This window comes from Lithobates pipiens, unplaced genomic scaffold (assembly GCF_037356315.1).
Source record: "Lithobates pipiens isolate NorthernLeopardFrog02 unplaced genomic scaffold, aLitPip1_a1.2 Scaffold_13, whole genome shotgun sequence".
Taxonomy (NCBI): Eukaryota; Metazoa; Chordata; class Amphibia; order Anura; family Ranidae; genus Lithobates; species Lithobates pipiens.
The window spans coordinates 121,118,307-121,134,701 of NW_027507718.1; the positions used below are offsets into that span (position 1 = coordinate 121,118,307).

Sequence of the window (16,395 nt, forward strand, 5' to 3'; positions counted from 1 at the left end):
CGTATCTCCAGCTAAACCTATTTTTATTACATATCTTTAAGAAAGGAAACTTACTAAACTAAACTTACTAAATAACATTTATTTATCAAACATTAAAACCATATTCAAAAAAAGCAGCTTCGATGCTATTCATTCCTGGTACTTATATAGATGGATAGATAGAGAGTGAGATAGATAGATAGAGATATATATATATATCTATATAATCTATCATCTAAGGATACTCATGGGTGAAGTAGTGTCACTATTGGTTACTATTGTGGTTTAAATATTATATCGATTTGGATTTGCATACTTCCCAATGTTCTGAGATGGGAATGAGGGAGCAAATTGGCAAAAGTGTGTAGGTATAGGAAACACCCCTTGCCACGCCCCTTAAAGGAAACTTGTTTAAACTGCCAAGTCCTTTTTTACCACTACTATTCCTCTATATTGGCTTTTGGAAATTTACAAATGTTAACATTACAATTCGGAAATTGGATGAAGGGTTTAGCACTGTAAAATGCTTTTTGGTAATAAGTATTGCATTTTATATACCACTATATAGATCATACAAAAATGAGGGGCAAATGAGGAGGAAGAGGAGTTTGTTCCAAATCAGGGACAGTCCCTTGAAATCAGACATTTGGGAACTATGGATTTGTATAATCAAATTGTGTTTGACAGTGTTTCCCTGAAATATTTGGTTTTCTCTGATTCCTGTGGGGGTCCTGGTACCACAAGCCAGTATGTAAGGTCATGTAACCTGCCGCAGAGGGTACTTTCACTGAAGCCTCTGTTAATATCTGTACCCCACTGCAGGTTGTGGCAGTTCTAATCACTCACAACTAGTGATGGGCTCGGACATGTTCGAATCGAACTCACCAGGAAGCCATCACTGCACACCATCAATCATAGACAGTGAGGCATTTCCCGACCAGCAGCTGCACATACACACGCTGCCTATGATTGGCGGTATGCAGTGCCGGCTTATTGGCCAGCTTGATCCGAACATGCCCAAGCCCATCACTACTTATAACCAAAGTGTCATGGAAGCTAAACATAGCATGAATCAAGTTAATGTTGCATTAAACATAAGTGATAAACCTATTTGTTTAAATTTGACAACACATAACTGTCTTTTGGTCCTTATACTATAGCTAGATATTCTTCTATAGACACTGTAAAGACATAATACTATTTTGCTGTCCTCCATTAGATCGTATGCCAATGAGCAGTGCACAATATATCACATATAGCACAGTTTTTATTTGATAACTGTACTGTCCAAACAGATGAGCAACTGGCTTACTATATAGAAAGTAATATAAGTATCTAATTCTAGAAGCAACTTGTAGCAATCAGTCTTATTTTATTGGAGCATGGTGCTATCATGCAAGATTTATCATTACTACACACTATTTGTGTAGGTTACATAAGAGGGACACAATTTTTTCAGCTGTTTTAATGATCAGTTTCTACTCCTCTGGATTAATCTCTACTGGTTTTGATTATGTGATTGATCAACTACAAATCCCTTGGATAGCTCTAGAGTCGACTAATGAGGTGACTAGATAGCAAATGGTTAAATCTTGTAATAGGGCCTCATAGAGAAAAAAAATCAGTAGCATGTGGTAGCATCTATCAATCACACACACTTGCAACATTGTGCTATCGTGAGATTGATTGTGATTAGAAGCTGCTTCTGTAGTTTAATTTATAGAGCAAATTATTCTATGGCCTCATGCACACAGGGTGTTTGCCTATCTCTGCTAGACATGTTTCCTTCTGGTAGCAGCATTTTGGCTAGACGCATTTATACGCGTCATGCTCTTGGGCAAAAAATAATTTAATTGGCCAGAATAAAAATGTGTACTGGCCGGTAAAAATTAACGCTCAAGTGCTTGACACATCTAGCGTTAATGCGCCTTTGGACGCATCAAGTGTTTTCTCTGCCCAAATGCTGTTGCCCTTGTTTTTTTTTTCCTGCCTCCTAAGGCCTGATTCACACCTATGCAGGTCGCAGTTTGCATATTGCAGGTGCGTTTTGCATTTTTCAGTACATGCTTTTCATTAGAGATGCGCATCTTCACTAGTCTCACGATACGATTCGATTACAATTATCTGGTCAATGATTCGATTCCGCAGTGCATTACGATTACTGACGAACTCCCACTTCTGCTTGGGCCTCATAGGTGGCCCTTCCACCCTGCAATCTTCTGGAACACATCACAGTTCCCAAAAGATTGCCCGGCTATGCAGAACAGTGCAGTGAGACATGCACACTCGGATGTGAAGCTGCAAGCTGTCACAGCTGGATGCCCACAGTAGTAATGCCAGCGCCATGGACAGGCGGGGAGAGAATGGAGGGTTTGAATGGCCACGTCGCTGGATGGATTGTGGGACAGGTGAGTGTCTTTTTATTGAAAGTCGGAAGATACACTTTTTTTTGTAGCTGCTGACTTTTAATAAACAAAAAATTGACTGGAACTCCGCTTTGAATTAAAAATAACCTCACTCCCTTAAAAAGTACACTAATCCAGTGCATTACAGGGTAAAAGCATGCTCACACACTGCTGCTGGAAGGTCAGGAGGGATTACAATCCACAGCTGACAAACAGCCCTGTGAAGTACTGTCTCTGTGCTGACCAGTGGCAGCTGGTGCTTTTGGGGGGCGCAAACAAACTGAAAAATACTGAACAGCCCCAAAGCATGATGTTGCCACCCGCATGCTTTACAGTAGGTATGGTGTTCTTTGGTTGCAACTCAGCATTCTCTCCTCCAAACACGACAAGTTGTGTTTCTACCAAACAGTTCTACTTTGGTTTAATCTGACCATATGACATTCTCCCAATCCTCTTCTGGATCATCCAAATGCTCTCTAGCAAACCTCAGACAGGCCCGGACATGCACTGGCTTAAGCAGGAGGACACGTCTGGCACTGCAGGATCTGAGTCCCTGGTGGCGTAGTGTGTTACTGATGGTAGCCTTTGCGAGAGCCAGAAATCTTGTTTGTAGGTGACCAAATACTTATTTTCCACCATAATTTGCAAATAAATTCTTTCAAAAATCAGACAATCTGATTGTCTGGATTTGTTTCCACATTTTGTCTCTCATTGTTGAGGTATACCTATGATGACAATTACAGACCTCTCTCATCTTTTTAAGTCAGAGAACTTGCACAAATGGTGGCTGCCTAAATACTTTTTTGCCCTACTGTACAGCGGGGCACATCATTCATTTTAACACGGCATTTATTAAAACAGGAAGTGATTTTAACAGTACGCTTGGAGCACTCACCCAAGAGGGGTGGGGCAAGTCAGGATGACGTCACCCGGCAATTGATTTTACGGTCCTAACGCATCAATGCCGCATGGGGACACCCGAATTGCGATGCAGCGATTAATTTCAGCACCCCTACTTTTCATCCAGCCAAAAAGTCCCTGGCCTTTTCCATTAAATGCACAGATGTGAACTACATCCATAGGAAACCATGTTAAATGGATGTAGTATGCTTCTGCAAAACTAAAAACGCACTAAAAAACACATAGGTGTGAAACAGGCCTAAATGCCAATGTGTATATGGACACATAGGCTAACATGCAGCAGGCTTTAGAGGCTGAAAAAAACAAAAAACCTACAGATGCCCCCTAACAGTGTTTAACCACTTGCCGACCAGTGCATAACGATATACATAGGCACAATGGCATGACAAGAACGGGGAGATGCCTTTGTAAACAAGGAATTCCTTTTTACAATTACTGCTACCACCTTCCCACTCTATCCTTAACTCCCTAACCCACATCTTCAACCTCTCCCTCTCCTCCGGCACCTTTCCTTCCCTGCTCAAACATGCACTGGTTACCCCCATACTCAAAAAACCCTCACTAGACCCCACCTGTTTGAACAACTTAAGACCCATCTCCTTGCTCCCGTTTGCCTCCAAGCTCATCTAACGCCTTGTCCATGCCAAATGAGTCGCTACCTCATGGACAACAAACTTCTTGAGCCCTTACAGTCTGGCTTCCGCCCACAACATTCTACTGAAACTGCCCTACTAAAACTCACCAATGACCTACTAACTGCTAAAGCCAATGGCCACTACTCCATACACATACTTTTAGACCTCTCTGCTGCCTTTGACACAGTTGACCACCTGCTCCTCCTCAGAAAATTACGTTCCCTTGGCCTCTGCGATTCTGCTTTATCCTGGTTTTCCTCCTACCTATCTCAGCGCACTTTCAGTGTCGCTTACAACTCCATCTCCTCTGCTCCCCTTCCTCTTTCTGTTGGGGTACCCCAAGGTTCTGTCCTTGGGCCCCTCCTATTCTCACTCTATACCTCTTCCCTGGGCCAGTTGATAAGCTCCCATGGTTTCCAATACCACCTCTATGCCGACAACACCCAGATCTATCTCTCCACACCTCAACTCACCCCCTTAATCTCCTCACAGATCTCCAACTTACTGAATGACATATCAGTATGGATGTCACACCACTTCCTTAAACTCAATCTTTCTAAAACTGAGCTTGTTATATTTCCTCCTTCATGATCCCCCCCGTGACTTCACCATTAATATCAACAACACAACCATTGGTCTCTTCACACATGCCAGGGTCCTGGGTGTAATACTTGACTCTGGCCTCTCCTTCAGCCCCCATATACAATCACTGGCTAAATCCTGCCGCCTTCACCTCCGCAACATCTCCAGAATTCGACCCTTCCTGACTAATGACACCACAAAGCAACTCGTTCACTCCTTGATTATTTCCCACCTTGACTACTGCAACTCTCTCCTTAATGGCCTACCCTTAAGTAGGGCTATCCCCCCTTCAGTCTATTATGAATGCTGCTGCTAGACTAATACACCTCCACTAATCGTTCCGTGACTGCTGCCCCTCTCTGCCAATCCCTTCACTGGCTTCCCCTACCCCACCGTGTAAAATTCAAAATACTAACCATAACATACAAAGCAATCCACAACCTTGCCCCATCAACATCACCAACCTCATCTGCAGATAACACCCAAATCGTCCCCTCCGCTCCTCCGACGACCTCCTGCTTTCTAGCTCCCTTGTTACCTCCTCTCATGCTCACCTTCAAGACTTCTCCAGAGCCTCTCCCATCCTCTGGAACTCCCTGCCCCAGTCTGTCCGCTCAGCCCCTACCCTGTCCACCTTTAAGAGTTGCCTGAAAACGAATTTATTCAGGGAAGCCTATCCCACACCCACTTAACTGTCCCCGAGCCACCCAGATCAAATCATTCTCTGCAGCTATTACCTTTTGTACCACCACCCCCTCCCTTTAGAATGTAAGCTCTATGAGCAGGGCCCTCCTGTACCTTTTTTGTATTTTACTGTAATTGTGTTGTTTCCACTATACATTGTAAAGCGCTGCGTAAACTGTTGGCGCTATATAAATCAATAATAATAATTCCCCTGTTCTGCCTAGTGACATGACAGGGATCTACTGCTCTCTGTCATCATTACCAGTGTTTACTGTCATATCAGTGGCAGCCAATCCCCCCCCACATTTAGAATCGCTCCCTAGGACACACTTGATCGCCCCCTAATGTTTAACCCCTTCCCTGCCAGTGTCATTTATAGAGTAATTAGGGCATTTTTTATAGGATTGATCCCTGTATAAATGACAATGGTCCCAAAATGGTGTCAAGTGTCCAATGTGTCTGCCATAATGTCTCAGTCATGATAAAAATCGCAGATCACCGCCATTACTAATAAAAGATAATAATAATAAAAATGCCATAAATCTATCCCCTATTTTGTAGATGCTATAACTTTTGCACAAACCAGTCAACATACGCTTATTGCGATTATTTTTGGTAAAAATATAAAATGTAGAAGAATACATATCAGCCTAAACTTAGAAAGAAATTTTTTTTTTTTTATATTTTTTGGGGATATTTATTATAGCAAAAAGTGAAAAATATAGCTTTTTTTTTCAAAATTGTCAGAAACGCAGAGGTGAGCAAATACCACCAAAAGAAAGCTATTTGTTTGAAAAAAAGGACGTCAATTTTGTTTTGGTGCAAAGTTGCACGACTGCACAATTGTCAAAGCGACACAGTGCCGTATAGCAAAAAGTGCTCTGGTCAGGAAGGGGGTAAATCCTTCTGGGGCTGAAGTAGTTAAACAGCCAGTGTGCATGAGGCCTTTCATAGTTAGTAAGGTTGAATAAAGACACCAGTCCATCCAGTTCAACCTGAGTGAGTGTCTACACCTATCCCTGTACATTGCACACTCACATTGGTCCCTACCCTCAAGGAGCCCACAATCTAAGGTCCCCGTTCATATACTAAGGCCAATTTTGGACAGAAGCCAATTAACCTATCTGCATGTCTTTGGAGTGTGGGAGGAAACCAGAGTACCTGGAGGAAACCCACGCAGGCACAGGGAGAACATGCAAACTCCAGGCAGGTAGTGTTGTGGTTGGGATTCGAACCAGCGACCCTTTTTACTGCTAGGTGAGAGTGCTAACCACTACACCACTGTGCCGCTTTTCTGTTTAGCGATTATTTGCTATTGTGAATTGGATGTGGGTTTTCGACATCCAATTTGCAATTAGATTTTGAAAAGCTCTCTATGGAGCCGGTTCACATATCTCCGCTGTGACTCCGATGCGGATTTGCACAGGGGTCCTGTGCGTCTTTTGATCTGTTTCAGGTCCGCATTCACTCAAATTTGGGCTTAAATCCAGACCTGAAACAGTAAATGGAGATGCACCGGACCCCTGCTGTGAGCCGCATGTAAAGATGGTGTGAATCCAGCAGTTTGAGCCGCATCCACTTCGTATGACATGTCATAGAACATTGCTTTCTATTGTACCTGTTCACATGTGTCTGGTGCAGTGCGGTCCAGCTGAGGTGCAAATTCAGGCCCATTGACTTGTATGGGAACACTTCTGAATCATCATTGTCATTCAGTTGTGAACAGAATAATATCCTGACCTGATACTGTTAAAAAAACTGACCTGAAACGCTGATCTAGTACTTTGCTAGTTAGCTGTGAAAATTGATCTTCAATTTGCACCAACAGATAGCATGCCTTCTGTTAGACCGAGCAGGTGTCCAAGAGTTCTGCAGGCGCTAATGTGTTTTGAGGGTGTCTCCTCTTCCTAAGAGCCTCACACAGGCGGCCATTGGAACAGTAAAAACAGACAGTTAAGGTGCACCCGCCGGTCAGGTGTAAATAGACTGGCTGTCTGTTTACACCAGACTACCTCTGATCTCATCCACCTACACAGACCCTCTTCAGTTTGTTTTTAGACTGGATCAGAGGTAGGCGGGTGTAAATGCACACAAGTTTGTTTAAACCGGCCGGTCCATAGGGATATATGGACCGATCAGGTCCACCTGAAAAACTGACAGGGGGATTTGATCAGATTGCCTGTGTGAAAGGGGCCTACTTGACCCATGTTGCTGCTTGGCAACTTACACCTATAAGCAATTTTAGTGGGAGGGTTGAGTTACTAAAAATTTCCTGTGTATTTCTAGCCTAACAAGATAATTATCAGCAAATAGTTAAACCTCTCCATAGCAAGAGGCTATGATCTTTAGCTCATCTGCAAGGAGCAAAATTAGGAAATTATTGCTAGGAAATTTATATTGTAGCACATATTATGGTTTATGTATATTGTGTGCCCATGGAATTTCCCAGTACTTTATTCTCTTCTATTGGTAAGATTTCCTGCAAATTTGTTAAAGTGCATATTATTATACTTGAAAATAAGATGCAATTAGAGAAAATATTTATTTTATTAACTTATTAGTCACAGTAGATCTCAAAATACTTTTTCGTAATATCTCTGCAGGTTGTACCCTCTCCCATCATTAGTGCCAATGGACCAGGAGATGAGAAGTTGTTTAGGAGCCAAAGTGCAGAAATGGAGCTTAGCACAGAGAGAGAGCGGGTGAAGAAGATGCTGTCTGAGGGGTAAATACAAAACATTTCCTGATTTTTTCCAGTGTATATTTTTGTACAAATAAAATTGACTTAATTGATGAAAATATGTTTTAAAAATTGTATGTTCATCTTGGTTTCGATATTAAGAAATTTGAAAAAAAAAAAGGTACATTTTTTGATCTGGTGCGTTGCGTTAACACATCTGTGTTTTAATGTGCATTGTGTCATGCACCAAAAGGCACAAAAAAACAGAATTATAGCATTTTTCTGAAGTAGTTCACTAAAGCTCACCTGTGCATTGTGGTTGTGTTGCAATTCATTTGCATCAGAGGTTCATTGTCTTAGTACGTTGTGGTTCCATTGAATGGCACCGCAATGCTCTAGAACGGGGGTCTCAGGACAAGTTTTCACATCCAATGAGGGTCGCATGCAAACATTCCTTTCCCCCAGCATTGGTGTCAGCGGACGCACTATTAATCCAAAGCACTGGTTCAGCGGACGCACTATTAACCCCTAGCAATGGTGTCAGCGGATGCACTATTAAACACCAGTCACTCAACTAAGGACTTTGCTTAGCCTCTGTGTGATGGCTCACTTACCTCTCCTCCTGGCAGTCAGCTGGTGGCCTAATCTACTGCCTCCCGAGTCCTCGCCTCCTGTCAGGTCCTGGCTTCCTCACAGGCCTAGTGGCAGGGCACCCTGAGAATGCCACAATCTTCCACCCTGAGGTGGCAGCAGGACCCTGGATCTGGGCTGGTGTTCTGTCGAGGTGCCCGCTATCGAATAGTGGCCGGGACAAACTGCGCATGCGCCGTACATAATAGCACAACAGCTAATTTTATGATCAGCTGTTGTGTCGGCGAGATGGCGTCTGCGCACAATAGCCGACTGAAAACACTTTTCAGTCAGATTGTGTATAGCGCCACCGAGGTGAGGGATGGAATTTAACATGAAGGGTGCGGATGTTTTCAATGATGGCCAGTGCTGCAAAAGATGGGGGTGGAATTTTTAACGATGCCCAAACAAATCTGCTGAACAAATCTTTATCTGATATTTTTCCTGGAGTGCCTATTTAGCTAGCTAAACTTTAAAAATTCTGCCCCATCTTTGTAGCAGTGGCCATCTTTGAAAACATCCACCCCTTCATGTTACATCAGCACTGGCCATCAATGAAAACATCCGCCCCCCTTCATGTGAAATTTCCCCCTCACCTACATGAACGTGCCTTGGCACAATCTGACTGAAAAATGTCTTCAGTCAGTTATTATGCGCAGGCGCTGACTCGCCGACACAACAGCTGATCGTAAAATTGGCTGTTGCGTCATTGCGTACGGCGCATGCGCAGTTCGTCCGGGCACTTCTCGGTAGAACGAGGTGGGCTGGGAGATGGGCGGATCCACCCTCCGCTCTGCTCTCCTGTGTTATGCATGCTGGGCTGCAGCAGCATGTGGATGTCAGTACTAGAATCCCTTTAGGACCCAGCACAACTCACCTGACACAGCCTGTGTCTGGGAAACAACAGTGATTGGCCAGCTCACGTTTAAATCACCTGTATCAGCATTCAGTCAGCGCTCGTGTTAGAGTTCACTTGTGTTTGATCCAGCTGATACTTGCTCTGTGACTTTCTTGTTTGACCCGGCTTGTTTGACCTTCCTTGCTTGCTTCTGATTCTGTACCGTTTGGATTCTGATCTACCTGTGTATGACCCAGCTTGCCTAGACTACGCTTTGCCTGATTCTACTAGTACCCACATCTGCAGCAGTGAACCACAAGGTCCAGCAATCATCTATCCTCATCTACAACAGTGAACTACAAGGTCCAGCACTCATCTACCCTCATCTACAGCAGTGAACTACAAGGTCCAGCAATCACCTACCTTCGTCTGCAGCGGTGTACTACAAGTCCCAGCTGACCTGCTCTGCTTAGACCTGCTCATGGTATGTGCTTTGAACTCTTTGTATAATCAGCACACCTGAACTGTTACTTGTTATCTGCACCTAGCCTGACAGTGGAGGAGAGGAGACAGAGAGAAAGCTCCCTGCCTGTTCATACTGCCACATGTCACACCCACCTAGGATTGGCCCTGCCTGCAGGCTGGTACTTTGAGACCCCTGCTCTAGGACATACGACTGTTGCCTAAATGCACTGGACTATCCACCAAGTTCACTTTAAAGCCAATTTATGGTCATAATGTAAAATCATATATTCATTTCCACATCATATTCCAATTATTTCAAGCATTTCCTTCCTTCAATTCTGTGATATGTATTCACTATACCTTGTGCAGAAGCACTGCTGTGTTACACATTTCACAGATTCTGTGAATACGGGGCATTTCACAGATTCTGTGAATTACGTCTCGGGGCTGGCTAGCCCGAAGCGAGGAAACTGAGGGAGGGATTCGGAGGTGGTCCGGTGCCGTCTGGGTTAGTGGAGAGGCCCAGCAACTGTGAAGTTATCCAGGGGAGGACTCTTTGGGAGAAGGCCACGCAAGGGTTGGCTTCTGAACAAGAGCCTGGAAAAGCTGAAGGACCTAAGCGAATCCAATCTCGTGCGGTATCGCCGGACCGGCTGCAAGATACTGGTACCACACGAGTGTTCTACAAGCTTTCAAGTTTCCCTCACGCGTTCTATAGCAAAGTCTGTGGCAGAGACTTATTCCGGACTCGAGTACCCTGTTGGCTGCTAGGCCTGCTGAGAGAAGGACCATCCAATTAGGGTGAGGATCCAGTTGTGAATGGCTATTCTCTGGATTTATTCAAAGTGAGAGACTGTTTCATACTGAATTTAACATTAAGAGTACCTGGACTTTTCACCTAAACACTCTGATCCTATGTTGAGAGACTGTGTTGTTAACTATTTTTTTGCAAATAAAAATCCCTTTAAGTGGATCTGTCATCAGTCTCTGCAGTTTTTGGGCCATCTACCTCGGGAAACCCCTAGACGCTTACGAGGTGAAGAAGGTAACGGTAAGCCCAATAAATTCAGCCGCTCCTTAGGGGGTCAGGGCTACATAAGGAATCCAGAAGGTTGTGGAAAGAGATGGCCAGCAGACAGGCAGCACTTACAACATTAAAGGAGAATTTTCAAGTAAGCTTATTATGGATTGTCAATATTAACTGTTGTTTGTATTGTTACAATGCTGATGTTATGCAATGAAAGTGTATACTGTGACCGTAGAACTTCTTAACCACTTCAGCCCCGGAAGATTTTACTTCTTTAATGACCATAGCATTTTTTGCATTTCGGCACTGCGTCGCTTTAACTAACAATTGTGCTGTCATGCAACATTGTATCCAAACAAAATTTAAGTCCTTTTTTTCCCCCCACTAATAGAGCTTTCTTTTGGTGGTATTTGATCACCTCTGCGGTTTTTATTTTTTACGCTATAAAATAAAGTGACAATTTTGTATAATCTACATATCTTTGGTTAAAAAAAATCGCAATAAGCATATATTGATTAGTTTGCACAAAAATTATAGCGTCTACAAAATAGGGAATACATTTTTGGCATTTTTATTATTATTATTTTTATTATTACTAATAATGGCGGTGATCTGTGATTTTTATTGGGACTGCGACATTGCGGTGGACAGATCGGACACTTTTGCCACTTTTTTTTTTTTGGGTCCAGTGACGTTTATACAGCGATCAGATCTAAAAATAGCCACTGATTACTATGTGAATGTCACTGGCAGGAAAGGGATTAATACTGTTCCCTATGAGTGTTTCTAACTGGGGGGATGAGCTTACTGGGACATGACGGAGATCACTGTTCCTGACCACTGGGAACAGTAGATAGCTGTCATGTCACCTGTCAGAATGAGGAAATGCCTTGTAATTCCCTGTTCTGCCTGTGTATAAGTCAATAGCGAGCCGCTGGAGGGAGGACATCGCGTCCTCCCGACCCGCAGGCACGCTCCCACAGTGGGAGCGAGCGCTCGCCGATTGCAACTGAACCAGTTCGAACCGCTATACAGCTACGGCGATTTGCACAGGAGAGCCATTGTGCCGCTGTAAAACGGTGGCCGGTCTTAAAGAGGTTAAGCCACTTCATGCCCTTGGGACATACCTGCATGTTCTCAAGTTAAAGTGTTTATACCAGGATCATGGCTGCAGCTGCAGTCATGATCCCAGAATCAGAATTTGCAGCTGGGCATGGGCTTTCCTGTAGAAGTAATCTGAGCAGCTTTATAACTGCTCAGTCGCTTCTATAGGGCATTGAACCCCTCCAACATATCAGCTGCTTTCTTCTTTGCAGCATCAACTGACTCAAAACGTGTCCCTTTTAAGCACCGATTTAACTTTTGAGAATTAATTTTCATGTCTCCCTGCTGAATCTTTTGTGCCACTCAAACACAACCAGACAGGCCGTCATTCCCATAAGCTGTAGTAAGCATTTGAAAACATTTTGTTGGTGTTTTTGTGCAATTTTACTAAAAATTTCAAATTGACACTTTGTTCAACTTTTAAACTTTTTTCGGCACACTACAGAAAACACAAAACAAAATGCTCTCACAATCAACTAAACGTCATAGAGTGTTGCTGCTTGTCATGCAGATTCAAACATGTTCAAAGTCACCATGCAGGTGGAATCACAGTCTTGTTATTTAATAGACATACCTCGTATATGACCCCATAAAGCCAGATTTATCAGGTTTCTTGAAGGATTTTGACTGGACTGCAGCCTCTTCCCAGGCGACTCTGTGCAACCCTATGCTGCAATGTTTTTGCAGGACAAAGGAAGAGGGTACTGCAGAAATTAGTAAAGCACACTTGGGGGGCTGTTTATAGTGGAGAATTAATATCACCTTCCACTCTCCATTGTACACCATAGTGTTTACATCACAGTGCAGATTCATAAAATACAGGCTGCAGTGTTGAGACAGTGGTGTCCTATTGAATGTTCTTTAGAAAGAACACTCTAAATTTTAGGGGAGTTTGCCATATGACTTGCACAGGTCTTATGACTGCGCTCTCCTCTTGTATTTTTACCCCAACACATAAAGGGCATAACTCTGCTTTATAATTGTATCTGTGTATCTTTTTTTTATTTTTTCTTGTTTTTTATGGAGCAGTATGGCAGTTATGAAGCCATGCCACTGCCTTTAACTGAATCTGTTACTCTTAGGCCGCGTACACACGGGCGGACTGTTCGCCCAACTTTGTACGCTGAACAGTGTTTGGGCGGACAGTCCGCTCGTGTGTGGGCTTTCAGCGGACAGTTTCAGCGGACAGTTTGACGAACAAGGTTTTTCGGAAATTCCGTAAAACTGTCCGCTGAAACCTTGTTTGAGCGAACAGTCCGCCCGTGTGTAGGCTTGTTCGACAAACTAAGTTCTGCGCATGCTCAGAAAGGCTTAACACGCCGAAAGTTATAATGCAGTGTATAGGACGTCGTATTTTTCGTCCCGTCGCACGTGCCGTTCCCGTCATCGCGCACGGTTTCAGCAAACTGTTCGTTCGTCGTGTGTGGCCATGTCCGTCCATGCTAATTTTGAGCGGACTGTTTGCCGAAACTGTTTGACGGACAAAGTTGGGCGAACAGTCCCCGCGTGTGTACGCGGCCTTATTTTACAAGCAGTGCAAGTTGTAAGTGGGATTGTGTGTACAATGCAACAGAAAGATGGAAGAGGGAAGGCCATTAAAAAGTTGATATCAGTATTTAGAGGATTTTTGTGTAAATGCAAACTTTCCTTGTCTCGAATATACAGTTCTGGGTCTACACTATCAGATATTCATATATATGATGTACAAAGTGTAATTTCAGAGTAAACCAGGCTTTGTAGTTAAATGTTTCTCATTCTTGCTACGCTTAAATGAACAGTTCATTATATTCATTATACTCATGTCTCTGACAGTCTTTTTGTGTGTAACAAATTATAGCCAATTTTAGAATTGCAAAAAATATACCAGATTTTCTGTACTTCTCTCCACATTTGTGACAATTTTGGTATTGTAAGGCAAAGAGGAAAGATAATTTACCGTTTGTAAATAATATACTGTACCTTACCAATTTTGATCTTCTAAGTCTGTACTTGAAAGCCATCTAAAGGAAAAGCATAACTAAACCCTACACAAGGTTTGGGGCCTCCATAATATGCAAGCGTGCTCAGTATATTTGCACATTGTGGCTTACTTACCTTTCAAAGTGTGCTCCTTCGGTTATGCAATAACTTCACTCTCCCTTGTTGCTTTGTAGCTGGTGATTTCATCCTCTACCTGTTCTTCTTTTTTTTTTTTTTTTTTTTAATATGGACCATTGGCCAGGATGGGATGACATAACTCCTACACATATGCACAGAACCAATAATGCTGAAACAGTATACTGAGCTATGCATGTGTGGCTCACTGTACAGTTAGAAAAAATATGCAGAAAGACAGAGAAGCATTTTTGGCAGAAAAAAATTGTCTTTAAAAAGCTAATTGCTCTTCTACTCTCTGTAATGGCACCCAGGGTTGCACCCTGTTGCCTCTTATATTTTGTCCTAACTCTAGAACCACTACTGATTCAGATTAGACTGATCCTAACATCCACGGCATTAACATGAATGGGGGTATCCACAAATTAGCCCGATACATGGATGATCTCTTATTTTTCATAACACACTCTGGTCACACTAGATCACTCCACCTAATCTCTTCAAACCTATTGTAGCCATTCCAATTTAAAAATCAACCTACAAACATCTGAGGTGCTTAACATCACTGTCCCTCAACCAGTGATTCAATACTATTTCCCATTCAAGTGAGCACACAACGGCTCTTACTTCCTTCCATTCTTGTCCTAGATCCAGAAAACCTTGCCAGATTGATGTCTTTGTAGTGTTCTCAAAATTAATATCTTAACTAAATTGCTGTATTCATTCTAAATACCAATTTGGATACCTAAGACATTTTTGGGGCAAGTGTGGAGGGAATTTGGACAATTCCTATGGGTGGGTCAGGTGCATAAACTCAATCACTCCTTGACATGCCCCAAAGATTGGGGGACATAGGTCTACCGGACATGGTCAAGTACCATAAAGCAACCCATCTGAACCGTGTCCTGGAGTGGTGTACGTAAAAAATCTTCTAAACGCTGGGTCAGATGGAGCATGCTTTTATGGAGAGTCCCCTTGGAGGTCTCCCTTGGGTGGCCCCAGACATTCCTATAGCTTTATATAATCATTCAGTGATGGGCATTACCCTAAAACTGGTCAAACAAGATAGAAAACCTGTTTTCTTCATTATGACCCCAATAATCGGTCACCCTTGGTTTACTCCAGGCTTACAAGAAGGGATATTCCTTTCCCATGTACGCCAAGGTACCTGCAGACTACATCATTTTTGGATAGAGTTATACAAAACCCTTATCAGAACTGCAAAATATTTTCAATCCCCCCCCCCCCCCCCCCCTTCTGAAACTACACCATTTTCTCTCAAAATTTGACAGTAAAACTCACCCCTTGCCTCTTCTCAGCCAGTTTAAACAGATGGGAAAGGAACCAAAATCCCATCTTGTACAAATTAACAAAAAGATAGAATCCTCCAGATGACTCATAGGGCTTCCATCTTGCGCTCCATACAAAAAAATAGGATAGATTACCAGACATACAGATGCCAGATGTCCTAGCAGCCTTCTTCCTTTAATTGAATATGTTTTCTCTGAAGAGATCTAAATATTCCCTTCTCATACAGTTACTTAATGTGGCAAAATCGTGTATCTCACTATACTAGGAAGCAATCCATGGCACCACCAATTAGCCTCTGATTCTCCAAGATTCACAAAGTACATATGATTGAGCAGCTGACGGCAACAGTCAATAACAGAGAAGAACAGTGGTTTTACTGGACCGAGTTCATCTTTTCCACAGACTACCAAAATCCTACTGTCATCCAGTTAGATATTTGGCCCTGCTGCAACTTCTGATATACAATACAAGGAACCCTGCACACCATTCCTGATTTCCCAACACACTTCCTTAGTGTTTCTCTTCCATAACCTCCAGCTAGCACCAACTTATCCCCCCGCCCCCCAAACACACACACTTTTTATTTTTTTTCTTCCATATTTCTACATTTAATCCCCTTTTTTATTATCTTTTACCTTCCTCATATTGTTAACAGTCATACTCCCAGAAACTGTTAATGGACCGCTCAGGTTTTGCACTGCTGTTAGGTGACATACTAGGTCAGATATATGATTTTCTCAATTGTTTCTTTGTGATCAGTTTGTCTGAGCTGTTAACCTCTTCACCAATGATTGTAACACTTGTAACAGGGCTATGTTTTTGCCCTGGAATCTCTGTATGACTGAAAAAAGCTAAATTAGGAATTTAAAAAGCTAATTGCCAGCAATTTTGTTTTACATCAATTTTAGTTTCACTTTAAAGGCAACCTCTCCTGAGAAAATAAGCAGACTGCATTGCTGACATTTCCTTCTGAAAATAACTATGCATTAAACTGGCTATACACGTAAATATTATTCTAAAAGCGTGGATGGATGAATCTG

General features: G+C 42.7%; 1 protein-coding gene across 1 annotated transcript in view; it reads left to right on the plus strand.

Annotated features, from left to right (window-relative positions):
* The window catches only part of HOMER3 (homer scaffold protein 3), a 277,523-nt gene that overhangs the window by 96,927 nt on the left and 164,201 nt on the right, over window positions 1-16,395 (plus strand). Inside the window, exon 5 of the mRNA XM_077475475.1 lies at window positions 7,810-7,931. Within this exon, the coding sequence (XP_077331601.1) occupies window positions 7,810-7,931 (122 nt within the window). The remainder of the gene's footprint in view (window positions 1-7,809; window positions 7,932-16,395) is intronic.